Source organism: Colobus angolensis, unplaced genomic scaffold (genome assembly GCF_000951035.1).
Source record: "Colobus angolensis palliatus isolate OR3802 unplaced genomic scaffold, Cang.pa_1.0 Scaffold59, whole genome shotgun sequence".
Classification (NCBI taxonomy): domain Eukaryota; kingdom Metazoa; phylum Chordata; class Mammalia; order Primates; family Cercopithecidae; genus Colobus; species Colobus angolensis.
In genome coordinates, this window is record NW_012119487.1 from 2,955,376 (window position 1) to 2,974,035 (window position 18,660).

At 40.9% G+C, this 18,660-nt stretch overlaps 2 protein-coding genes across 2 annotated transcripts in view; both read left to right on the forward strand.

The window, feature by feature from the left end:
- DNM3 (dynamin 3) overlaps positions 1–457 on the forward strand; it is a 579,299-nt gene extending 578,842 nt beyond the window's left edge. The window contains exon 21 of the mRNA XM_011962308.1: positions 272–457. Coding sequence (XP_011817698.1) covers positions 272–308 — 37 coding nt within the window. The 3' untranslated portion in view covers positions 309–457. The remainder of the gene's footprint in view (positions 1–271) is intronic.
- Positions 458–2,688: 2,231 nt separating this feature from the next.
- Positions 2,689–18,660, forward strand: part of LOC105526349 (chromosome unknown open reading frame, human C1orf105) — a 48,584-nt gene continuing 32,612 nt past the window's right edge. Inside the window, exon 1 of the mRNA XM_011962311.1 lies at positions 2,689–2,906. Within this exon, the coding sequence (XP_011817701.1) occupies positions 2,886–2,906 (21 nt within the window). The 5' untranslated portion in view covers positions 2,689–2,885. The remainder of the gene's footprint in view (positions 2,907–18,660) is intronic.

Here is an 18,660-nt window from a genome sequence, read left to right on the forward strand (position 1 = left end):
AAAATAAGAAGCTTTTTGAGTGAGCTCAAATTGCTCATACCTAGAACATTGCTAGTAGCCAGGAAAAGTCCTGGGAACTGCTAACTTAGCCATGTGATGTCCTTTCATTTCCTTTGCATGTCTGCGTGTTTTTGGGTGTGATTTGAATTTGACTTTCGTGAGCTATTTGTGCATGCTATTATTTGGGTTTATTTTATAATTTAAACATTGTTTTCTTCCTCTGCATCTGTGTCTTTCTTTTTGTTATTTTGTTTTGTTTTGTTTTTACTAGGCGGCCCCCTCCTGCAGTTCCAGGACGACCATCCTAACCCCCATCATTCATCTCCTTTTGTTTCCAACAACATGTCCATCCGTGGTATTTAAAAGCTTTTCATTTGCACTATATGTCGTATGTACATAAAAACTTTTATTTTTCATCCATGTCTATAATAAAAACAAAGTTTATTCTATATAAAAATGAAGTGTGTTCTGTTTCTTCTTTTAAAGAAGACCTAAATTTAGAAAAGAATTTGTTTCAACTAAAACAAGGTAAGGTGAATATATTATGTGTTCCTCTGAGCAGCTTAATTCAAAAGTTCTTAAAGCATTGTGATTTAAGATGGTCTTTTAGACTAATAATCTACCTTCAAGTGAAATTTCTGTCCAATAGAAGAATAAAAAGAAAAAGAAAATTTATGGATGTCTAGAAAAGACACAGAAGACTAAATAATTCCAATCCACCTCCAGGAATCCCATTTTTACTTATTATTGTGCCAAAATATTTTTTCCTATTTTTATTGTTTTTCTAAACACTCTTATAGGAGATAAAATGTAAGATCATGGAAGAAACTGTAGAGCTAAAACACATAAACCTCATAAATTCTATATGGGAAATTCAAGGGAGAAAAACCGTATCATTCAGAATAAAAGTACAAGGCAAGGACATGTTGCCACCTTGAGAAGAAAGACTCTTCATGATGTCAGTAAAACACTAGAAAAATGGAATCCATACAAGTTTGAAGGAAAAGGAAACTTTTTATTCCTCTATCCTCAAATCATAATTCTAACACTAAAATTTTAATCTATAACTTTTTAACAAGCATCCTAAAGATGTATCCAAATAAAATGTTTATTATTTAGGTAATATAGTATATTCCACCAAATATGTGATCAGAAGCCTTCCCAAGGGTTTAAGATTGAATTCAGAATTTTATTTTTTGAAAATTTGTGTGGCCTAAAATAGAACTTAAAAGTAGTCCTTCTCAAATGAGATCAGTTCTGAATGTGCTCCCCTTCAGCATATTAAAATAGAAAACTACATGACAAGAGAGTCAAAAAAATCATTCATCAGTTCTATTTACTTCTCATCTGACCTAGGCAAGCCCTGGCAAAGGAGGTATTAGGAAGATGTAGGCGGGAACCCTCAATTGTAAAAAGGGAGAGTCCTCATTAGTAATGCTCTTTCTTTGGACCACAATTTTTTTTTAAGGACTGAATTCCCCACTTGAAAATGAAAAATCAGTTTCTTGGTTTAAAATTTTCATATGGCATGTTATATGATTTTAATTGTATCCCCGGTCCAGTGACCACCATTAAAATCACTGGTAACTAAGAAAGTTCAAAGGCTCCAGACCAAGGCATCAACTGAAGCTCATGTATAGCAGAAAGGAATTGAGTTGATGCAAAGTAGCACACAGCATGCAATCTTTTGTCCTTTCCTTCCCCTCCAGTCCGGGCATTTGATTTTTAAATCAATATTCTTACTGGATAGCATTCTTCATCCCAATAGACAAAAATGTACCTAGATGATTTCATACCGCCTCCCCAAATAAAAACAGAAGTTGTCAAAGACAAGGTTTTCTTCAATTCATTTTTTTTAAAGTGTTTGGTACTTTTCTACTTTGTCTTAAACGTGGACTTATTTTTATATGCAGTGTTACACAGTTTAGATGTTCAAAACTTAAATTGACCTGATGAACGGTCAGTTCCTTCAATGAGAAGGAAAAACTCCAGTCATAACAGAATGAAATGACAACCTTACTCAGTTTTCCTTAACAAAGAAGTGTGTTCCCTTCCTTACATTCTACAGGCAAGAAAAAAGAGGGTAGGGGAAGAGGATAGGGGGGCAGCCTGGAGTAAAATTAAATTATGCTAAGATTTGTTAATATGTATTTAGTAAATAGTATTTCTGTGTTTCATAATGTACCCTTCCCCAACTCTTCTTACCCCCACTTCCACCCCACTATGTTTAATAGAGTTGAAAAATTACTCCCTTTTTCAGAGTTGATCATAACTCAGGAGTCAGGAAAAGCCAAACTATTGTGCCTTTAGTAAACATAATATTCCTTATATATTATCATTCCGTTATTTATGCATCAAACGTTTCTTGAATTCATGATAATGTCCTAGACCCTGGGAGTAGCAGAGAAGTAACAGAATAAAAGTAGCTTACAAAATAGCTAAATAAGCAATTACAATGTAGTGCTATAATACGAGAAATATTTGGTTGTTTTTCCAGATAGAACTGTTCTGACTTCAGTACTGAAGCAGCTATTTGAGTTTTAGTATCCTGTTATCAACTTTACCCAACACATGCTAATGTTCCAGAACATGGTGACTTTGACTTCTAACAAAGAAAGGAATACTAGAACTCATTTCAGCCAATCAGAAACCGAACTTTTCATTCTGAATGGAATTATATGATTCAGGATCTAAATCACACAGGTGTTGGTAGAGAAAGAGGCATACTGGTGTTGAAACTTTAAACTGGCCTGTTTACTTTGTCTCCTAACAAAAACACTTTGGATTCAGGTTCTCCACAGCAGTCTTCCACTGGCCACAGTGAGGGGAGCTAGGTTTCCCCAGTCTCCAGCTACAAAAACTCAGAACATCTAAAGATCTGAAAGATGGAAAAAAGAGAACTAAAGGTAGGAAAAAAATAAATGAAACTTCCAATTCTTTCCTTATGGGGTTTCCCTGAAAATGTTTGTATGCCTTGGAGGCCACATAAACATTGAGGGGTGTTTCAACAGACAGCCTAGAAGTTGAAAGCCAAAAGGAAGTAAGATAATAACATCTGATGTTCAGTTACAGGTGAAGATACTTTTAATGGGTTTGGAGCATGATACATTTCAATGCTCTTTATCCTATAGTTAGAAAAAAATGTTGTACTTGCCAACATCTTTAATATAACTCAGCATTAAGTATGATTTTTTTTAATCCTCAGAAAATTGATACCAGATTCTTTAGTGCAGTTCCCTGAGATTCAGAAGTAAACCTTTTCAACTGTGAATGCATTTTAAAACAATGAAATTCAGTCACAGGAATTTAAGATTGCTGAGAAAGAAAAAAAAAAAAAAACTTGTATAGACATAATTACTAGGGTCTAAATCTGAATAAATTACATTGAGCTTATGACACTGTACCACTATATGTTTCCTATTTAAAGGGATATACTAGCTGTCTCTATTACCATAGTACAGGTGCACTTATGATAGGGTTACATCTCAATAAACCACCACGGGTTGAAAATATTGTAAGTCAAAAATGCATGCAATACCCTGATGAACCCATGATAAAGTTAAAAAATCATAAGTTGGGGAGGATGCAGAGCAAGATGGCCAAACAGAAGCCTCCACTGATTGTTCTCCATGAACAAACACCAAATTTAACAACTATCTAAACAAAAAAGCACCTTCATAAGAACCAAAAATCAGTGATCACAAAGTGACCACAGTACCTGGTTTTAACTTCGTGTTGCTGAAAGAAGTACTGAAAAAGGTAAGAAAGACAATCTTGAATTGCTGACACCACCCTTCCCCCATCCCCTGGCAGCAGCCACATAGTGTGGGGAGAAAATCTGTGCACCTGGAGGGAGGGCACAGCGATTGTGGGACTCGACAATTCAGCGCTGCCAACACTGGGCAGAACTTAGCTGTTGCCAGTGGAGGGACCATTTAGACCACCCCCAGCCAGAGGAGAATCGCCCATCCCAGGTTTCAGAAACTGAGTTTCGACTACCTCCACCACCATGGGCTAAAGTGCTCTGAGGTCCTAAATAAACTTGAAAGCCTGTCTGGGCCACAACAACTACAATACCCAGGCAAGTCCTAATGCTGTGCTGGGCTCTGAGCCAGTGGACTGGGGATCACACGATCTAGTAAGACACCAGCCAGGATGGCTAAGTAAGTGCTTACATCACCCCTCCCCCAACCCAAGGCAACACAGCTTATGGCTCTAAAAGGGACTCCTTCCTTTGCTTGAGGAGAGAAGAGGGAAGAGTGAAAAGGACTTTGTCTTGCAATTTGGATACCAGTTCAGCCAGAGTAGGATAGGGTACTGGGCAAAATCCTGAGGCACACATTGCAGGCCCTAGCTCTTGGATGACATTTCTAGATATACCCTGGGCCAGAAGGGAACCCACTGCCTTGAAGGGAAGAACCCAGTCTCGGCAGATTTCATCACATGCTGAATAAAGAGCCTTTGGACCCTGAAAAATCAGTAGCAGTAGCCAAGTAGTACATACCATGGGCCTCAGGTGAGACTCCAAAATGCACTGGCTTCAGATGTGACCCAGCACATTCACAGGTCTGATGGCTATGAGGAGAGACCACTTCTGCTTGACAAAAGCAGAGGGAAGAATAAAGGGGACTCTGTCTTACGCTTAGGTACCAGCTCAGCCACAGTGAGAAAGAGCACCAAGCCAGCTCTTTGGGTCCCTGATTCTAGTCCTTGTCTCTTGGATGGCATCTCCAGACCTATTCTGGGCCAGAGAGGAGCCCACTGCCCTGAAGCGTAAGTCACTTTCCTGGCAACATCCAACACATTCTGGCAGAAGAGCCCTTGGGCCTTAAGTGAACATTGGCGGTATCCTGGCAGTACCCCTCATGGGCCTGTGGTGGTGGTGAACATGAGGAAAAACTCCTTTGCCTAGGGAAGGGCAGGAAAGGGTGGGAAGGACTTTGCTGGTTTGGGTGCCAGGTCAGCCACAGTAGAATACAACATCAGGTAGATTTCTAAAGTTTCCAACTCCAGGCCCTGACTCCTAGACAGCATCTCTGGATTCACCCAGGGCCCAGGGGAACTTGAGCCCCTAAAGGAAAGGACACAGCCTTGCTAGTTTTGCCACCTGCTGATTGTAGAGCCCTAGGACCTTGAGCGAACATAGATAGTAGCCAGGTAATAGTTACAGTGGGCCTTGGGCAAGACCCAGTGCTATGCTGGCTTCATGTCTGACCCAGGGCAGTCCCAGTAGTGGTGGCCACAGGGGTGCTTGTGTCACCCCTCCCCTATCTCCAGTCAGCTCAGCACAGAAAGACTCTGTTTCTTTGGGAAAAAGTAAAGGAAGAGAACAAGAGTCTCTGCCTGGTAATCCAGAGAATTATTCTGGATATTATCTAGGACCACCAAGGTGGTACCTCTATGAGTCTGCAAGAGCCGCAGCGTTACTGGGCTTGGGGTACCCCTTAATGCAGATATGGCTGCAGTGGCCAAAAACTTAGATCCTAACACCCAAGCCCCTTCAAATACCTGGAAAACATTCCCAAGAAGGACAGGTACAAACAAGCCCAGACCAGACACTGACAAGCATCCACAAGCACAAGACTATCCAGGAAAACATGACCTTACCAAACAAACTAAATAAGGCATCAGTGACCAGTACTGAAGAGATAGAGATATGTGACCTTTCAGACAAGGGATTCAAAAATAGCCGTTCTGAGGAAATTCAAAAAAATTCAAGATAACACAGAAAGGGAGTATTCAGAATTCTATCAAATAAATTTAACAAAGAAATTGAAATAATTAAAAAGAATCAAGCAGAAATTCTGGAGTTGAAAAATGCCACTGACACACTGAAGGATGTATCCATCAGAGGCTCTTAGCAGAATTGATCAAGCAGAAGAAAGAATCAGTGAGCTTGAAGCCAGGCTGCTTGAAAATATACAGAGGAGACAAAAAAATAATTCCAAGTTGAACCATTGTATGTCAGGGACCATCTGTATATATTTTTGTTATTGTTTTTGATGCTACAAGTTACTATTGAATCTAAATACTGTCAACATATTAAGATCAGACTAGGTGGCAGGCTATTGGATGAGTCAACACTATAAACTCCTACTCCCATACTCGGTTTTTAATCAAATCAAAATTTATCGTACATTGTGTCACATCCCAATTTTCAGCCCCAGTTCACATCTTCAATAAACCTCATGAACATGAGCCATGAGTAGATAATAAGGAAAGCCTAAGGAAGCCCCAGAAGACCAAAGAGACTTAAGGATCTGCAACGCAGTAACCAAGAAGTCAGTGATGTGGGTTCTGCCTCTCAGAACAGCTAACAAAGTATTTTGATGTTCCACATAACATTATCAAAAAGTTAGCCTTTCAGGCTGTAAGGAGTTATATCCCCTTCTCTCTTTTTTTTTGTTTGGTTTTATTTTTTGAGATGGAGTCTCACTCTGTCTCCCAGGCTGGAGTGCAGTGGCACGATCCCGGCTCACTGCCACCTCCGCCTCCCAGGTTCAAGCGATTCTCATGCCTCAGCCTCCAGAGTAGCTGGGAATACAGATGCCTGCCACCACACCCAGCTAATTTTTGTATTTTTAGTAGAGATGGGGTTTCACAATGTGGGCCAGGCTGGTCTTAAACTCCTGACCTCAAGTGATCTGCCCACCTCAGTTTCCCAAAGTGCTGGGTTTACAGGTGTGAGCCAGTGTGCCCGGTCTCCTTGTTCTTATCTCCAAGGGTACATTCAGAAGGCAATGGAGAGCAAGTTAGAGCCAAAGACATGGTTCCTTCTGACTCTTTTTTTTTCTTTTAAAGACAAAAATATTAGCTACATCCACAAAATCTGCTCAATGCCTTAAACATCTATTTATTTTGCAACTCAAAAAGAGTGTGAGGCCCACAGTGTTCTCACTAACCAGTCCAAATGTCACTTGGGCCTGGCACAAGGCCACAGGGCCAGCCTGGAGTGGCAAGCAGTGAGCCAATAGAGCTTGTAAAGTAGAAGCAGCTCCTCTTGAACCACATTTCATGGGAACCTGAGGGACCTCAGCATTAGTAAAATCAATTTGTTCTATCATCCTAATAGTATTATGGTCAAAGAATTACAGAGCTAGTCTGTTTAGGACAGAAGACCTTAGGCTCATACTGTATGTTACTTGATTCTCAATGCCAGTTGGTGCCATTTGGTGGCAGAAAAGGCCATTTGTCTTTCTAAGCCCTTTCCTTGGGTACTTTGACCCCTGCATTACCTGATGGGCATAAGGAGGCAGCACCAAATACTGTTGCCAGACTTGTGGTGCTGAGCACATGCCAACCAATTGGGAAATGGCTGCTTCCTGACTACGCCACTGGGGAAATTATCTCATTAATCATAGTAATATACCTGGGGGAAAATGGCATTTTAATTTTTCGATGATAGTTATTGTTTGCCAAGTTAAACAAACCAACACTGATGGCATCTGTGAGTTACAAAAGGAAAACTAAAGCAGAAACTATAGGCATGGTCTAAGCTAACATGCCCAACAAGCCTTCAGCTGTTTCTAATCTGCCTCTCCCCTGCAGCTGAGCTCTCCTGAGCCCTCTTGGTGGCCAAAGGAGTATACCTTATCAGGCCCGACCTTCCACAGAAGGTTGGTCAAACTCTGGCTGTCACCTAAGCTCTGATAACTTTGCCCAAAATCAAAATTTTTAGAGCACTACAATGATACTGCTCGCTATTACAAGTTTGCACTGTTCTGAGGAAGTTTGTGACATTATCCCCAAAAGGTCCTTGTCAAAATGCACATCACCCAGAGAATTAGCACATTAATCCCGTTAGTGAGCAATAATATGCTCATGAGGATGTGAAAAGGCCAACACTCTGAGAACACATCTCCTTCAAGGTGAAGAGGAAGCCCCCAAAATTCACCCCTCCATACCTACCCACTCACACTCACTACTGCTATCTGCCTTACACTTACTGGGACTTGTATCATTAACCTTTTATCCCAGCCTGTGTCAATCATCCAAGAACCCCTAGACTTTTAGGCCACTCTCCACACTAATTTCCATGCAGTTCTGCATGTTCCTATTGTTTTCCCATCTCTCCCAAACTTCTGTAACCCTTCCACTGTCTCCTCTATAATTCACTGCCCATGATCAACAAAATTCCCTATATCTTCAACCTATTCTCTGGATATGCACTTCACAATCTTACTCTAACAAACCAGAGTTTCTCTAAAAGCACTGCCTCCCCTGCATCCTTTTCAAAAGGTGGCAGTTTGTCTCCCACAGCCCTCACACTGCTAAGCCTGAAGTGGGGTAGTTATCCTCATTTTTTGTTTTGTTTTCAGATCATTATTCTTTCTTCCTCCCTAAAACCCCCAGATTTGAACCTCATGGCATCAGATTATAGCACTACCTATATGTCCCTATGTGTTGCTTTTAACTACCAATGCCCAATTCATTCTCCCTTATTTCTTGATGATTTTAGCTACTGTTTCAATGTCACTCCCTCCAGTGATACTCCTGTTTTAATTCTTGGGAATTTTCATATGCTTGTTGGTAATCCACCCCCACCCTGCCTCTCATTTTCTTGACTTCACTCTTCCAACGATCTTTTTCTTTCTTCTACTTGAGTGCTAAGTAGTGAGATCTTGCAATGATCTTGCTCTCCACTCTATCTCAGCTACTTATTTCCAAAATTAAAACCTTGTCTTTCCCCACTCTCTGTTCTCTATATCCTATCTTTCTAGCCTACTTCTATTGTTTTAATCTCTTGGATCTCCAATCTATTAACCTTTATGCTGTCCCTCAGCCCTCTGTCCTTCACCCTTCTTAAGGTTCACTCTCCTTACCCAACTTAAATTCCATGGTCAATCATTATCATCATGCCCATGCATATATACCTATCTCCCCTGCCCTTCTCTCAATTTGTTAAAACCACCATTCTAGGTAAATCTAACTCTCTACCTGCTCTGGTTTGCACCCATGTAACTGTACATGGTCTGGAAAGCACACACACAAGCAAAGAACAAAGCCAGGATAACTGGTTTCACCTTAAATTAATCACCACCATACTCAAGTGATCCCTTAATACTGTCAAGCAATTATACTAAGTATCCCTAGTTCATTCACTCTCCCACTGTCCTAAGTTGTTTCACACGTTTTCTCTCACTCCGCCATCCTCAATCTCAGCTGATTCATTGCCTCCAACTTCCCTGAGAAAATTGAAGCAATCAGAAAAGAACTCCCAAAGAATCTCATCACCTCATCTACCCATTTACTAATGCTGGTATTCATCTATACTCTATCTTCCCACTTGTTCCCATGGATCAACCATCCCTGCCCTTGTCAAAAGCCAGGCTTTGCACTTGTGCATTCCAGAGTATTTCCCCACCAATTCTTCCCTCTCACACCATCAACCATCAACTCTCTACCATTTCATTTCAATCAAGGTACAAACATGCTATCATTTTTTGGTCTTCACTTTCCCTTTTAGTTTCTGTCCTATTTCCTGGCTCCCCTTTGAAGCAAAACTATAAAGTTGTCTGTATTTGCTGCTGAATTTCTCTTCTATTCTCTCTTAAACCACACCAAACAGGTTTTTATTCCCAGCACTCCAACAAAAACCTGCTCTTTTAAATGTAAAGGTCAATTTTCAGCTGTCTTACTTGCTTTATCATGTTTTTATCTGATCACATTTGATCACCCACGCTCTCTGGAGACACATTCAATGCTTGGTTTCCAGGACACAGAACTCTCTTGATTTTCCCCTTGCCTCAGTGGTTTTGCTGTCAAAATCTCTTTGCTGCTTCTTCTCCTCAACATTTTACTTTGGAGTTCTTGGTCCTCTTCTCTGTCTATACCCATTTCCTTGGTGATCTCATTCAGTCTCACAGCATTAAATATCATTTATATTGCCAATACATCTCAAATTTATATTGAATTTCATACATCTCTCTCAAACTCCAAGGTCATATTTCCTATATTCCCTACTCAGGGAATATAAATGTCTTCAAGACATTTCCTACCCCCACATGCACCAAACTAAACTCCTCATCTTCCTCCCAAAAATCTCCAGTTACCACCCTTCTGCCCCCATCTCAATTAATGGCATATCCATATTTCAGTTTGTTCAGGGGAAAAACCTTAATTTATAACTCTTCTCTTTCTTTCACACCCTACATCTAATACATCAGGTAGCCCCACTGGCTTTACTTTCAAATTATATCTAGAACGTGACTACTTTCTGCCACTTCCTCTGCCATCCTCTGTTTTGAGCCACCATTATCCCTTGCTTGGATTACTGCAAAATCCTCCTAATACTTCTTCCTGTGTCTACTCTTGCCCTACAGCAACCAGAATGAGCCTTTCAAAATACATATCTTCTTTTTCTCCATGACCCTCCAATGGCTCCCATCTCACAGTAAAAGCCTAAGCTTTTAATAGCTTATAATGTCATACATAATCTAGCTTCCCACATTACCTCTATGACTTCATCTTCGGTTGCTCACTCCACTTCAGCCACTCCTTGCTATTCCCCCCACACACCAGGTATTCTCCTGCCCAAAGGTTTTGTAGCAGCTCTTCCCTCTGACTGGGATGCTCTTCCCCAGGGAATCTGAATTATTCCCTCACTTCCTTCAAGTCTTTGGTAAAACGTTACCTTTCCCATGAGACCTACTCTGACCTCTTTATTTAATGCTATGCCACTTTTTTTCTTTTTTCCATAGCACTTACTGTCTTCCATTTATGTTTATTATATGTCTCCTCTTGCTTAATGTAAGCTCTACGAGATCAAGAACCTTTGTGCTTTTTATGTATAGATATATTCCAAGCACACAGAATGGTATTTGTCATACAGTAAGTGCTCAAAAAATATTTATTGTCAATAAATTCCTGATGCCACACATTATAAAATCTGAACAGTAGAAGGTGAGTAGAGGGAGGCCTATGTAGACACGAAATATTTTGTTGGATTTTGGGGAATATTGTTGGATATTGGGGAAAGAGAATAAGGGATGAAGGGAATGATGAGGGATTTGACAAAGCATTAAAAGCAACTGCCTACCATTATCCTTCAGTCCTGGGTGCCATTCGGGTACAAGCACAGGCTTTGTGTAAGAAAACCAAACTATTAGCGCAAGTTGGCAACATAGCCTTAGGCAATACTTAACCCACTCTGAGTCTCAGTCCCCTCAACCATGAAACTGAAACAAAGCCTCTTACAGGATCGTTGTAAGACGTAAATTCAAATACACACACACGCGCACACACACACAACATGCATAGCATATTACCCAGCATGGATTGGGTGCTCTAAAATACAGGTGCTATTATTTATCAAACCCCAGTATGCCATTTACCTCCTGAATTTATGAAGACCTTACAAACCACAATTCAGCAAGAATTTCAAGACTCTAATTGCATCTCATTATAAAAAGGGAAATCAATAACTTCCACAAGATGGCACTGTGTCCCAGCCCTGTTTCCTTAAATACAATGGGTTTGAAATTTTGTATAGCTGTGTAACTGATGCCCTCTGCTGACTTGTTTTCTTTTTCTTGTCCTTGAGCCTTTGGCTTAGAGGATGTAAACGATGGCTTGATATGCATCCTCTATATGCTTAGTATGAATTATCAAATCCACAATGTAACCCAGCTGCCCAAAGTATTTCTCAAAAGTTTACCGACACCAATACAATCTCCACACACAACACCAGGCATGTTGCTACAGCCAGATGCACATGCCTTCTAGTTACATGCCAGTCATAAATCAGCTGCATCATGCCACGAAATAAAGTGCACCTGTCATCCTATAGCTCTACCTCTTAATCCCTTCCATGCCACCATTTTGGAAGGGTGAGCAAAGTTGCCTCCCCATTCCTCTCTCCTTGATCTCACTTGCCACGCCACCCTCCAACCTTACCTGTAACTTAGAGTGATGAGAAACAGAGCTGGGAGAAAGGGGTGCAGAGGGAGAAGGGCAGACAGTGCCTGATGCTGGCAAGTATTTGGCAGGTTGGGATTTAATTCCAATGCTACTGTAAACTTTTCCTCCTCACCTTTCCCCCTTTCCCACACACACCACACTATTCTCTAAAACTCTAAATCATTCATATTCTACTTGCACCCTTTCAGTGTGATTTAAATATAAGAGAGTGACTAGGTCACTGAATTTGAGTGATGAGTAACTTCCCAGACAACCATCATACTACTTTGTACCAATTGTTTTCTAGGCCTGAATCCCTGTGCCAGCAGCCACCAAAGAGGCATGCCACATTTGAGCCTTATCATCCTTCTGATGGCAGCAGTTAAGGGCTCTGGATTGCTTGACATTTTCTTAACAGAACATTTAATGAATTTTTTTAGTTGCAATTTTTCTTAAACCTTTATTTATTTATTTATTTTTGAGACAGGGTCTTGCTCTGTTGCCTATGCTGGAGTGCAGTGATGTGAACACAGCTCACGGCAGTCTCAACCTCCTGGGCTCAAGATCTGCCTGCCTTAGCTTCTCATGCAGCTGGGACCACAGGCACTCACGACCACCTCCAGTTAATTTTTTAAATTTTTTATAGAGAAGTGGGTCTCATTTTGTTGCCCAGGCTGGTCTCAAACTGCTGGGCTCAAACTGCTAGGCTCAAGCAGTTTTCCCACCTCAGCCTCCCAAAGTGCTGAGATTGCAGGTGTGAGCCATTGCACCCAGCCAGATACAGCATTTTTTACAAACTGAAGGTTTGTGGCAACCTTGTGTTAACCAAGTCTGTCAGTGCCATTGTTCCAATTGGCATGTGCTCACTTCGTGTTCCTGTGTCACATTTTGGCAATTCTGGTAATATTTCAAACTTTATTATCACATCTGTTATGCTGATCTGTGACCGGTGATCTTTGATGTTACCATTATAATTGTTTTGGGGTACCACAAATTATACCCACATAAGAGGGCAAACTTAGTGGATAAATGTGTATGTTCTGACTGCCCCACTGACCAGCTGTTCCCTGTCTTTCTTCCTCTTCTTGGGCCTCCCTATTTCCTGAGACACAACAGTATCAAAATTAAGCCAATTAATAACCCTGAAATGGCTTGTAACTGTTCAAGCAAAAGGAAGAGTCGCACATCTCTCGTTTTAAATCAAAAGTAGAAATGATTAAGCTTAGTGAGGAAGGCATGTCAAAAGCCGAGACAGGCTGAAAGCCAGGCCACTTGTCACAAACAGTTAGCCAAGATGTGAATACAAATAAAAAGTTATTGAAAGAAATTAAAAGTGGTACTCTCATGATACGAAACTAAAACAGCCTTATTGTTAATACAGATAAAGTACTAGTGGTCTGTGTAAAAGACTAAAGGAGTCACAACATTCCCTTAGGCCAAAGCATAATCCACAACAAGGCCCTAACTCTCCTCAATTTAACAAAGGCTGAGGGAGGAGAGGAAGCTGCAGAAGAAAAGTTTGAAACTAAGAGAGGTTGATTCATGAGGTTTAAGGAAAGCAGCCATCTCTGTAACATAAAAGTGCAAACTGAAGCAGCAAGGGCTGACATAGAAGCTGCAAATTATCCAGAAGATCTGGCTAAGAACATTGATGCAGGCTTCCATTCCAAGATGGCCAAATAGGAATAGCTCCAGTCTGCAGCTCCCAGAGTGATCGATGCAGAAGACAGGTGATTTCTGCATTTCCAACTGAGGTATCTGGTTCATCTCACTGGGCCTGGTTGTACAGTAGGTACAGCCCATGGAGGGTGAGTCAAAGCAGGGCGGGGCATCGCCTCACCCGGGAAGCACAAGAAGTTTGGGAATTTCCCTTTCCTAGCCAAGGGAAGTCATGACAGACTGTACCTGGAAAAACAGGACACTCCTGCCCCAAGTACTGTGCTTTTCCCAAGGTCTTAGTAACTGGCAGACAAGGAGATTCTTTCCCATGCCTGGCTTGGCGGGTCCCACGCCCACGGAGCCTTGCTCACTGCTAGCGCAGCAGTCTGAGATTGAACTGTGAGGCAGCAGCCTGGCTCCGGGAGGGGTGTCCGCCATTGCTGAGGCTTGAGTAGGTAAACAAAGAGACCGGAAAGCTCAAACAGGGTGGAGGACACTGCAGTGCAGCAAGGCCTACTGCCTCTGTAGACTCCACCTCTGTGGGCAGGACATAGCTGAACAAAAGCCAGCAGACAACTTCTGCAAGTTTAATCGTTCCTGTCTGACAACTCTGAAGAGAGTAGTGGTTCTCCCAGCATGGCATTTGAGCTCTGAGAATGGACAGACTGCCTCCTCAAGTGGGTCCCTGACCCCTGTGTAGCCTAACTGGGAGACACCTCATACAGGTGGGTGCATCTCTGGGATGAAGATTCCACAGGAAGGATCAGGCAGCAGTATTTGCTGTTCTGCAGTATTTGCTGTTCTGCAGCCTCCACTGGTGATATCCAGGCAAACAGGGTCTGGAGTGGACTTCCAGCAAACTCCAACAGACCTGCAGCTGAGGGACCTAACTGTTAGAAGGAAAACTAACAAACAAAAAGGAATAGCAGCAACATCAACTAAAGGACATCTACACCAAAACCCCATCTGTAGTTCACCAACATCAAACACCAAAGGTAAATAAAACCACAAAGATAGGGAGGAACCAGGGCAGATAAGCTGAAAATTCTAAAAACCAGAGCACCTCTCCTCCTCCAAAGGATCGCAGCCCTTCGCCAGCAATGAAACAAAGCTGAACAGAGAATGACTTTGATGAGTTGACAGAAGTAGGCTTCAGAAGGTCAGTAATAACGAACTTCTCTGAGCTAAAGAAGCATGTTCTAACCAATCACAAGGAAGCTAAAAACCTTGAAAAGAGGTTAGAGGAATGGCCAACTAGAATAAACAGTGTAGAGAAGACCTTAAATGACCTGATGGAGCTGAAAACCATGGCACAAGAACTACATGATGCATGCACAAGCTTCAATAGCCAATTCGATCAAGTGGAAGAAAGGGTATCAGTGACTGAACATCAAATTAATGAAATAAAGCAAGACAAGTTTAGAGAAAAAAGAGTAAAAAGAAACAAACAAAGCCTCCAAGAAATATGGGACTATGTGAAAAGACCAAATCTGTGTTTGATTGGTGTACCTGAAAGTGATGGGGAGAATGGAACCAAGTTGGAAAACACTCTTCAGGATATTATCCAGGAGAACTTCCCCAACCTAGCAAGGCAGGCCAACATTCAAATTCAGGAAATACAGAGAACAGCACAAAGATACTCCTTGAGAAGAGCAACCCCAAGATACATAATTGTCAGATTTATCAATGTTGAAATGAAGGAAAAAATGTTAAGGGCAGCCAGACAGAAAGGTCGGGTTACCCACAAAGGCAAGTACATCAGACTAACAGCAGATCTCTCAGTAGAAACCCTACAAGCCAGAAGAGAGTGGGGGTCAATATTCAACATTCTTAAAGAAAAGAATTTTCAACTCAGAATTTCATATCCAGCCAAACTAAGATTCATAAGTGAAGGAGAAATAAAATCCTTTACGGACAAGCAAATGCTGACAGATTTAATCACCACCAGGCCTGTGTTACAAGAGCTGCTGAAGGATGCACTGAACATGGAAAGGAACAACCAGTACCAGTCACTGCAAAAACATGCCAAATTGTAAGGACCATCGATGCTAGGAAGAAACTGCATCAACTAACAGGCAAAATATCCAGCTAACATCACAATGACAGCATCAAATTCACACATAACAATATTAACCTTAAATGTAAATGGTCTAAATGCTGCAACTAAAAGACACAGCCTGGAAAATTGGATAAAGAGTCAAGACCCATCAATGTGCTGTATTCAGGAGACCCATCTCATGTGCAGAGACACACAGAGGCTCAGAAGAAAAGGATGGAGGAAGATCTACCAAGCAAATGGAAAGCAAAAAAAAAAAAAAAAAGCAGGGGTTGCAATCCTAGTCTCTGATAAAACAGACTTTAAATCAACAAAGATCAAAAGACACAAAGAAGGCCATTACATAATGGTAAAGGGATCAATTCAACAAGAAGAGCTAACTATCCTAAATATATATGCACTCTATACAGGAGCACCCAAATTCATAAAGCAAGTCCCTAGAGACCTACAAAGAGACTCAGACTCCCACACAGTAATAATGGGAGACTTTAACAACCCACTGTCAATAATGGACAGATTAATGAGACAAAAAGTTAACAAGGATATCCAGGATTGAACTCAGCTCTGCACCAAGCAGACCTAATAGACATCTATAGAACTCTCCACCCCAAATCAACAGAATATACATTCTTCTCAGCACCACATCGCACTTATTCTAAAATTGACCACATAATTGGAAGTAAAGCACTCCTCAGCAAATGTAAAAAACAGAAATCACAACAAACTGTCTCTTAGACCACAGTGCAATCAAACTAGAACCCAGGATTAAGAAACTCACTTAAAGCCACACAACTACATGGAAACTGAACAACCTGCTCCTGAATGACTACTGGGTAAATAACAAAATGAAAGCATACATAAAGATGTTCTTTGAAACTAATGAGAACAAAGACACAACGTACTAGAATCTCTGGGACACATTTAAAGCAGTGTGTAGAGAGAAATTTATAGCACTAAATGCCCACAAGTAAAGCAGAAAAGATCTAAAATCAACACCCTAACATCACAATTAAAAGAACTAGAGAAGCAAGAGCAAACAAATTCAAAAGCTAGCAGAAAGCAGGAAATAACTAAGATGAGAGCAGAATTGAAGGAGATAGAGACATAAAAACCCCGTCAAAAAATCAATGAATCCAGGAGCTGGTTTTTTGAAAAGATCAACAAAATCGATAGACCACTAGCAAGACTAATAAAGAAGAAAAGAGAGAAGAATCAAATAGACACAATAAAAAATGATACAGGGGATATCACCACCAATCCCACAGAAATAGAAACTACCATCAGAGAATACTATAAACACCTCTATGCAAATAAACTAGAAAATCCAGAAGAAATGGATAAACTCCTGGATGCATACACCATCCCAAGACTAAACCAGGAAGAAGCTGAATCTCTGAATAGACCAATAACAGGCTCTGAAATTGAGGCAATAATTAATAGCCTACCAACCAAAAAAACTCCAGGACCAGACAGATTCATAGCCAAATTCTACCGGAGGTACAAAGAGGAGCTGGTTCCATTCCTTCTGAAAGTATTCCAATCAATAGAAACAGAGGGAATCCTCCCTAACTCATTTTATGAGGCCAGCATCATCCTGATACCAAAACCTGGCAGAGACACACAAAAAAAAGAGAATTCGAGGCCAATATCCCTGATAAACATCGACGCAAAAATCCTCAATAAAATACTGGCAAACCAAATCCAGCAGAATATCAAAAAGCTTATCCACCACGATCAAGTTGGCTTCATTCCTGAGATGCAAGGCTGGTTCAACATATGCAAATCAATAAACGAAACAGAACCAATGACAAAAACCACATCGTTAGCTCAATAAATGCAGAAAACGTCTTGACAAAATTCAACAGCCCTTCATGCTGAAACCTCTCAATTAACTAGGTGCTGATGGAACGTATCTCAAAATAATAAGCTAATTATGACAAACCCACAATCAATATCATACTGAATGGGAAGAAACTGGAAGCATTCCCATTGAAAACTGGCACAAGACAAGGATGCCCTCTCTCACCACTCCTATTCAACATAGTGTTGGAAGTTTTGGCCAGGGCAATCAGACAGGACATAAAAATAAAGGGTATTCAATTGGGAAAAGGAAAGGGGGAAGTAAAATTGTCCCTGTTTGCAGATGGCATGATTGTATATTTAGAAAACCCCATCGTCTCAGCCCAAAATCTCCTTAAACTGATAAGCAACTTCAGCAAAGTCTCAGGATACAAAATCAGTGTGCAAAAATCACAAGCATTCCTATACACCAATAACAGACAAACAGGCAAATCACGAGTGAACTCCCATTCACAATTGCTACAGAGAGAATAAAACACCTAGGAATCCAACTTACAAGGGATGTGAAGGACCTCTTCAAGGAGAACTACAAACCACTGCTCAACAAAATAAGAGGACACAAACAAATGGAAGAACATTCCATGCTCACGGATAGGGAGAATCAATATTGTGAAAATAGCCATACTGCCCAAGATAGTTTATAGATTCAATGCCATCCCCATCAAACTACCAATGACTTTCTTCACAGAATTGGAAAAAAACACTTTAAAGTTCATATGGAACCAATAAAGAGCCCGCATTGCCAAGACAATCCTAAGCCAAAAGAACAAAGCTGGAGGCATCACGTTACCTGACTTCAAACTATACTACAAGGCTACAGTAACCAAAACAGCATGGTACTGGTACCAAAACAGAGATATAGACCAATGGAACAGAACAGAGGCCTCAGAAATAACACCACACATCTACAACCATATGATCTTTGACAAACCAGCCAAAAACAAGCAATGGGGAAAGGATTCCCTATTTAATAAATGGTGCTGGGAAAACTGGCTAGCCATATTTAGAAAGCTGAAACTGGATCCCTTCCTTACACTTTATACAAAAATTAATTCAAGATGGATTAAAAACATAAACGTTAGACCTAAAACAATAAAAACCCTAGAAGAAAACCTATGCAATACCATTCAGGACATAGGCATGGGCAAGGACTTCATGACTAAAACACCAAAAGCAATGGCAACAAA